General features: G+C 44.2%; 1 protein-coding gene and 1 long non-coding RNA gene across 4 annotated transcripts; one reads left to right on the top strand and one right to left on the bottom strand.

The window, feature by feature from the left end:
- Window positions 1-1,430: 1,430 nt before the first annotated feature.
- On the bottom strand, window positions 1,431-5,924 carry sp8b (sp8 transcription factor b). 3 transcript variants are annotated; one of them, XM_072509210.1, is made up of 2 exons: window positions 5,846-5,924; window positions 1,431-3,628 (listed from the first exon to the last, which is right to left on the bottom strand). In XM_072509210.1, exon 2 carries the CDS (start codon window positions 3,593-3,595, stop codon window positions 2,246-2,248), a length of 1,350 nt encoding a protein of 449 aa, XP_072365311.1. In that variant the 5' UTR covers window positions 3,596-3,628; window positions 5,846-5,924; the 3' UTR covers window positions 1,431-2,245. The 3 variants fall into 3 exon arrangements, with proteins under 3 accessions (XP_072365311.1, XP_072365309.1, XP_072365310.1); XM_072509208.1 differs by lacking the exon at window positions 5,846-5,924 and adding an exon at window positions 4,293-4,433; XM_072509209.1 differs by lacking the exon at window positions 5,846-5,924 and adding an exon at window positions 3,978-4,285.
- Window positions 4,999-7,947, top strand: LOC140425198 (uncharacterized). Its single transcript, XR_011947787.1, has 2 exons — window positions 4,999-6,124; window positions 6,280-7,947. It is a non-coding gene; the product is annotated as an uncharacterized lncRNA (long non-coding RNA).
- Window positions 7,948-8,171: the final 224 nt, after the last annotated feature.

The following is an 8,171-nucleotide window of genomic DNA, read 5'->3' on the forward strand; positions in this document are numbered from 1 at the left end:
ACTGGAATGTCAACATAAACGGTAGTTGTTCTGAGCATTCCTTCTCGCTCTCTCTTACCATTTAACTCGACGAGGAGACAATATTCAGAGGTTTTCTTCGGGAGGTCAGCTAAACCACAGCATGTAACTTGTAAGGAATGAATGCAGGACATTATTTTATTTTAATATGGCAGCAATTCCCCGTTGAAGGTGTGTTTTATTCTGTCGATCCATATTCCGGGGATCTTCCCATAGCTAATTGGAGCTGCACTTTACAAAAGCCTCCGGTTTGAATCGCAAGAATGCATGCAGAATTCAGCTCGTGGTTTTATTTCATGCATTTCTTTGCAGTCAAAATATATTACGAACTTGTAAAATAGAGGGATAGAACAAATATCAATAGATGAAAAATGATGGTCCTGGAGAGGCATGGGGTATTTCCAATAGCTATTTCGCATCTTAAAAAAAAACATTGAATTCTCTTTTGTAGAACTATATATACCTAAAATAGCGGTTGACCGTTGAAGTTTGCTGTACATATATTATTTTATTTTGGTACACACATTTCATATACAATTAATTCCATGTCTGTGCCGAGATACAAAGGAAATGTAATAAATACAGCCGAGGGATAGTTTCTCTCGAATGGAGAGAACTTCACACTTTAAAAGTGCACAGAAGACGATAGCGTTCAGAAACCTATAGCACTCGTTAGCGTCTTTCCAGTTGTCTGTAACGCTGTGTTACTCCAATAGGTGCACCTAATTATATTTTACCAGCTTGTTATCATAAAGTGGTCGTTTCAAGATCATAGCCTAGATTTCCAGTTTATAAGAAAGTTTAAATACTTTTCTATTTAAAAAAACAAATACACGCAAACAGGTCAGATCTACTCCAGGATTTATTCTATTTTTTGGGGTCTGCTGCAGACCCACTTGTTAAGAAATAAATGCGAAATGTGCCTTTAAACTATCTGACTCCCAGTATATGCAAATAAGTAGATACATGCTCCATTAAATAAAATAAAAAGCCATTCAACATTTACCAAACATCCTCTGCTTCATTCTATAAGATTTTTTTTTCACAATTTCCAAAAATAAAAAGAAAATAAAAAGTTCTCAAAGTGCGTCCTGGATACACCTCAAGATCTATTAAGTTCAGAAAATCGCAATGAATTATTCAGCGACATGTCACTGTAACTTTCTTGACAACAACCAAAAAAAATTCCCCTTAAATTTACCCTTATATATGTTCAAATATTTTTTTTTCAGAAGAATTTACAGGAAAATACTATACAAATCGTCTCCTGGACAAATAACGTCTCGCACCTACATATCGGTGGAGTAATTATTTAATAATTAACTAATCTTAATCATGTCCCCAGTTTTACAAAGCCTTGTTGATATTTTACAAAGTTGGTAACCTTTCCATTCTCACTACACAGCACCGTCGACCGTTTTAAAATCAATTCGTCACTTTATTTTTTGTGTTGACAAAACCAGAAGAATAAGTACCTTAATATACATGTTGAAATACTTGTCGAAGAATTTACAGGCGAAAAATACTATACATACAAATCGTCTCCTCCACAAGCAGAATTTGCACTCGGAGCTACAAGTGATGCAACTTCTTCAGGTAGTTAAGGACAAAAAAAGGAAAACCGAATACGTCTCGCCCTGTGAATTCTCTTCCTATTGTGCGTTTTAACGGGTAGAAGGTTTTGGGAAAGCAGGTAAGATTCTCGAGAAATCTTTGCGTGTGCACGGTCGATTTGCAGATTTTTTAAAAAAAGTAACCAAACGAATTATACCGACTTTGCAGAGATGGGAACACACACTGCATTTTGTGTGTGTGCTTCTGGGTGAACTCAACAAAAGGGTTTGTAATCCAGCCGCAAGGGAAGATTTTGTATTGGAAAGAAAATTGAAAATGGTCGAGAAAAGGACGGAAGGTTTGTTTAAACCGCGATTGCAAGCGGGCAGGAGGCTGACTGTATCGTGTGAGTAAATTGGAAAGTAGGGAAAGGTATTTCTACCTGAAGGAATAAATCAGACAATTTCAGAAGGGGGACCTGGTGGAATTTAAGCCAGTTGATTTTTTTTGTCCTCAGCTATCTAGTCTATCCTAGCAAAGCAGATGTTGGGTGCGTTTTTTGTTGATTTTCTTTTACACAGCTTCCCCCCCCCACTTTTTTTTGTTACTTACACGTAAATCTCTGTTAAAGTTCCAATCATACTTTTGTTGCTGTTGCTTCCTTAAAGCGACTTCATTCCAGGCCGTGATTGTGGCCGTTGAGGGCGGCAGCCGGGCCTCCCTGGGCTGCTGCCTGCAGCAGGTCTGGCGGGGAGCGGCAGCGGGGCGAGCCCGGGGTACTGTGCTCGCTGTCGGTGTCGCTGCCTTTCTTGCTGTCGGGGCCCCCGGCTCCCCCGGGCCCGCCGCCCCCCAGGCCGGCCGCCTGGTGGGTCTTCACGTGCTTGCTCAGGTGGTCGCTCCGCATGAAGCGCTTGTTGCAGACGGGGCAGGCGAAGCGCTTCTCGCCGGTGTGGGTGCGCAGGTGGCGCTGCAGCTCGTCCGAGCGGGTGAAGCGCTTGCCGCAGAAGAGCCAGTTGCAGACGAAGGGTCTCTCGCCCGTGTGCCAGCGCAGGTGGGCTTTCAGGTGCGACGTCTTGCCGTACACCTTGCCGCAGCCCGGGATGTGGCAGCTGTGCAGCCCTTTCCTCCGCAGGCTGGCCCCGGCTGGCCCCAGGCGCTCAGCCTCCTGGCAATTGGGGCAGTCACAGGTCGCCCGTCCCGAGTAGCGCCTGGCCGAGGAGCGGGGAGACCCACCCAGGGCAGCCGGGCTGCCCAGCATGGAATTGGCAGCCAGCGGGGAGGGGGCAGAGTCCTGGTAAGAGGGGGGTAACACGGGCTTGAAGCCATCCTGGGTGATGAGGTGCTGGCTGCTGCTCAGGAGGTGAGAAGATGCCCCATTGATGCCCGCTGTGCTGAAAGCCGAATGGCTCAGGCCGGAATAGTCCGAGTTGTAGCCGCCCATGGGGGAGTGCAGCGAGGACTGCAGCCCGCTCGCGTGTAAGGACGATGGAAGGGCCCCGTTGGGGTTCTGCACGTCAATCCAGCCCGCTGTCCCCGGGTGCACGTCCCACCAAGTCGATGCGCTGCTCCCCACGTCCCCTGCTATCCCGGGATGGGACGGTTTGAACCAGGACTCGTACGGATGTGCCATCCCAACTCGGGGGTAGATGCCCTGCAAGCTGTTTTGCAGCGTGTCCACTGTGGTATGAACTTTGGAGATGAAGACGGGCTGGGCAGCGTCCTGAGAGCTGCTGGAGACGGGGGACTGAAAGACGGAGTACTCGTTGCCAAAGGGCGATGTGGAAGAGGTGTTGGAGGTGAGGGAGAACGCGCTGCTGCCCGATGAACAGTTGACGCTGAATGAGTCTGACAATCCTGCCCCGTTCCTGGAGCTGGAGACCCCGAAGCCGGAAAGGCTGGAACCGCTGTTGCAACTTGAAAGGGATCTTTTCCAAGGATGGAATCCTTTTCCAAAAGACGTGTTGTCCGACAAAGAGGGAGACGGGCTCGGGCTGCCGATTTTATTGCATGTAGCAGCCAACATTGCCAGAGGAGTTGATCCTAGTCTCGGTTCTTCCTGCAAAGAGAGGACAAACAAAAGACAAATGCATACAGTTGCAATAAGCCCAGTTGGATACTTGCACATTAACACAACAACTGCCTTTACAGCCAGCTTCCACCGACAAGATTTAAACTTTGACCGCCCATTTAAATATACTTAAGCCCTTTAAGTTAGACGCGAAACTGGCAGTAAATGTGTTCCGAAAACTTGGGAGCTGCCATACTCAATAGAAAACAGCGGCAGATTGTCAGCATTTAAAGTGATCTCTTTAGTATTTTAACATTATGCAAACTTCAAGATAAAACACAGAATTGGGCCTCACCCAACCCCGCAAACTGCAACAGAAAGAATATAACTAACATACCTGTAGAACCTGGAGGATCGTAAGAATAAATCAGAAGGCAATTTAAAATTTCACAGGTAACTCTGCTGAAATGTAAAAAAAAAAGGGCCTCCCTCTGTCTCTTTCCGTGGGATCGCGCTCAGAGGAAGTTGGTGCAAATGCCCTCAGAGCGGTGCCAAACCAAAATGTGACTCGGCCCTTCTTTTACCTCTTGCTCTCCAAAAAAAGGCTCAACAGGAGACTGATAGCGCCTGCCTTGACTGGGACTTTTTTTAAACCACCTCGATCCCAACAACAAAGGGCTAATTAAACCAGCAAGAAAATCCTTAGACTCACCCCCAGAAGTGAAGTTGCCATCACAAAAAACTGCCCTCCTCAGAGGATCTCTTTTTTTTATATTTATAAATCAGAGCACTTTTTTTTCGAGGTGTGCAATACAATGATCAGTTCCGCCCCATTCAACCACAATTGTAGCGTCTCTCGCCTTTGAAGTACCGCTAAGCCGCCGGCAGCCAATCGGTAGCGCCGCCGCCGTGACACCGGGCATTGTGACGTCAGGCAGCACGCTCTTCCACTCAGCTCCTCCGCAGAGAGAGGGGCAAACACCAAACACTTGCAGCAGGGCTCAGCAGTTCAGGGGCTCAATTGGCAGCATGGACTCAACAAACCTGTCTGCCTTTTGTCTCTAAAGGTTGTCTCGTCCTCTGCATAACCTCAGCCACCTGGAGTCCTCACCCCTTTTAACATCTGAAATTCATGCGCTGCCAAGACTTTCCCCAACACTTTTGGATGCATTACGCCCGTGTTTGTGCAAGTTGAATATAAACAAATTCGCTCTCTTAAATAAATATGATTGACTCCCCCCCCACCCCCTTGCCCTCGCTCTCAAGCACTTGCTTGCTCCTGGTGTGTCCCCAGTTCGCTTGGATTAGTTTCTCTTTCTGTTGGTGTTTTAAGTGCTTTGATACTTTCCGTATTTACAACTCCCCACCATCACCACTTACACCCCCCCCCCCTCGCCAACGAACCCTCCCCCAAAAATATAATGTTGAACCAGTGCGGTAACATCACATCAAAGTGTCACGGATCTATTCTCAGCCTGAGCAGAAACCCCGTTCGAGAGAATCACCCGTCTCTGAAACCTTGCTCGAAGTCAAGTTTCACGGAAGTAATCGTTCCTTTAATTAGATCTCCTTGTTTTGACTCGTTTTGCCAATCTGTTTTTTCTCCCCATGATCCATTAAAGTGCAAAAACAGGTTAAAGCTTTGAACGAAACCAATCCCGCCATTGAAGTTTGTCTGCTGCACTTAAACGCCTGCTGATTTTTTTCTTCCAAACCATAAATAACAATGAATGACTTTGAGAGCAGGCTGATGCCCAGGTTAGACAAGCTACACACCATGTGTGAAACGCTGGCCTTTCCACAAATAAGTTTAAAGTTTGGTTTCGCGGGTTACCGAATGCGGGCGCATTCTGTTCAATATTTAATGTATATTTTTTTTAAAAGGAACTCTATGAAGCCTTTGTTGAAACGATCGTATTCATGAAAATTAATGCCGTGTTTATTTGAGCTTGTTGATGGTGATGATTTTAGCATGTTGAGAAGGCGTGACTGGACAGCCCAGAAGGAGGAAGGGGTGGGAAAAGGAGGGAACTCCGTTTAACAAATAAAAGAATTAAGTTTGCCTTACCGACCTCTTTAATGATACATATGTAATAAATATCTATAGATTAAAATGTATATAATTGATATTTCCCTCAAATAGGCATAATTTATGGTTTACTTCACCCTTTCACGCTCCTGTCAATGATCGTACTTGGTCAAATATGTGTGATTCAAGCTTGTTTGAGAACAGCTGACAAATACATGGGTAAACGACATGCTTACCTTTCAGAAACAGCAAGTAAACCAGCAATAAAGGAGACTCCGAGTCCGCCTTTCCAACTTAGCAAAACATCAACACGAGCTGTTCGAAAACAGAGCAGTGAGAAATATATAAAGCGTGAGACACAAAATGTGGGTGCACGTTCCTGCCAAAAAGAAGGGTGCAGTAAATCAGTCTGACAAAGCAGCAGGCAGGGAACTCCAACCTTTAATGTTTTCAGAAAAGACAATAGTCGTTAAGATACTGCTCCTCATCGAAGCTATTGATCGTGATCGATTTAGGTGAACTATTGCATTGTTTTTCAATGTTTTCTTTACTGCAAACATTACACCTAGCTGTACTTTTCAACAAGTTATCAATGCCTTAAAGCGCTCAACTATATCTTAAGTGTGCCATTTCATTATAAATATATGTAATTACACCTTTGTGCATTCAGTCACACAGGTGCAACCAAACTTCAGAGAACATCCAGGGGGATGTTAATAGGATACCAGCACACGTTTCTTGATGGGAGAAAATAAAGTGACGAGAACAAGTAAACTTATTGGAGACATGTATGTTTAGGCAATCGAACTACAGATTGAAGAGAACAGTTGTTCCATACTCTGTAGAATATTTGCTATTCGATTGGTTAAAAGGGTTCCTAGTTTGGAGCATTCATTTTCAAGAATGCTTTTAATATGTAGGTGTATTTTTGCAGAGCGATGTTTTCCCATCAAAACCATGTTTAACCCGTGTATGTTTAGACAAAGTTTGCGGCGTGTGGATTTCTGAATTTGTTGTTGCGGGAGGCGCCGCCGGTTTGTGCTCCTGTTTCATTCCTCCAGTCAAATCTCTCCCGGTGCTGGCTTCTCCCCCACATAAGAGAAATACAAAGGGGCACGGGCAAAGGCGGACAGCCGAATTGTGTTTGACGTGCAAAATAATCAGAAATATGGAACTCAAGTTAATGAGAGGCAAATCCACTGCATTTAAATCATTTGCTAAGGATTTCACAGTTAAGTTTACCTGATTTGTGTATCTGCTCAATTTCTACACTTTTGCTGCTTTTAAGAAAGGAATAATTAGGCAAATTAAAACGGGGAAATAATCCAGCTATACTCTGGTTTTGCTTCCCCCCCCCCCCTGATTTATTGCATAAAACCTCAGTGACACAATGCTGCGCGGCGCATTTCTTTAAAAAACGAGGTGAATGTATTTTATACATTTTGATCAAAGTGTTTTTTTTCTGGAATATTTCTAGTAATAGCACCTTTGCAAGCTGGTAAATGGGAATAGTTCGAATCCGGGATTACTGTGTTTTATCCAATTGTAGTGATCGCAAATAATTCAGAAGAAAATACTTTCAAGCAGATTTTTTCAGTGTCAGAGGAGAGACTTATCATTGCAGCAGAAGGCAAGTTCTGGCCTAATAAAGACAACATACATTAGCATTCTACGTGTGCCTGCGGCATAAATTTCATTTGAATTTCAAATTTAATAAACCAGGAGGTTTTTAATCATCCCCAGTTTTATTTGTTTGATATTAACATGCTTATTGACCGGGTCTGTTGACCGGTTTGATCATTACAGGACAGCAAAAAGTTAATTAAAACGACCACAGCTCCTTAATCATATCATCTGTCTCATCCATGTCGGTTGCTTTATTACAGGCTATGATTGATAGTTGCACAGATTAATTTCTCTGTTTCTTCGATTTGGAGAACAGCTTTAGGTATCTAATTTACATCCTAAGATCAACCGGAGGCACAGCTGGACGTATCTGTTACTGGATTCTGTAACAGAAATCGCGGAGACGTTGAAAAATCCACCGATCAGACCCGCCTGCACCCTCGGACGTTCTGGCGCTGTCTCTAGGTAGCCGCCACTGTTAGCGGAATTAAGTTTCTGCTCAGGTCCCGACATGATTTAGGCAAACGCTTGAACCAGGTTGTAATTAATGAGACTGAATCGGTGGATGGACGGTTCTGTAAAACACTTCACGCCCGGGGTATCTGTTATGAAGCTTGCAATAAATTTTGATCTGTTGACATCGCAATTATCCAGTGCACATTGTCATATGTTTATCTTTGTACTTCCAAGGTGAATAAAAACACTTACTTATTGGCCTCTCTCATATTTGTGTTTCTTTTTCTCCGCATATCTATTTTGTCCACCAAGATTCCTGCCACTGGCCTCACTTTCCTCCTCACTATTCCCTTTTCCATCCTTTCGCTTTTCCATCCCTCATTAACTCTCTCGATCCCACCCGCATCTCCACAACCTGATTCCCGGCTTTTTGCTTGTTCATTAACTCGCTGTTTCAGTTTCATCGACGCCGCTTTAATC

Source organism: Scyliorhinus torazame, chromosome 6 (genome assembly GCF_047496885.1).
Source record: "Scyliorhinus torazame isolate Kashiwa2021f chromosome 6, sScyTor2.1, whole genome shotgun sequence".
In the NCBI taxonomy this organism is placed as follows: domain Eukaryota; kingdom Metazoa; phylum Chordata; class Chondrichthyes; order Carcharhiniformes; family Scyliorhinidae; genus Scyliorhinus; species Scyliorhinus torazame.

Excerpts from the sequence above, each read along its gene's own strand:
- sp8b (XM_072509208.1), bottom strand. The coding sequence starts at position 4,313 with ATGGCAACTTCACTTCTGGGG. Across the intron at positions 3,629-4,292 it reads TGGCAACTTCACTTCTGGGG|GAAGAACCGAGACTAGGATC; the intron begins GTGAGTCTAAGG and ends CTCTCTTTGCAG.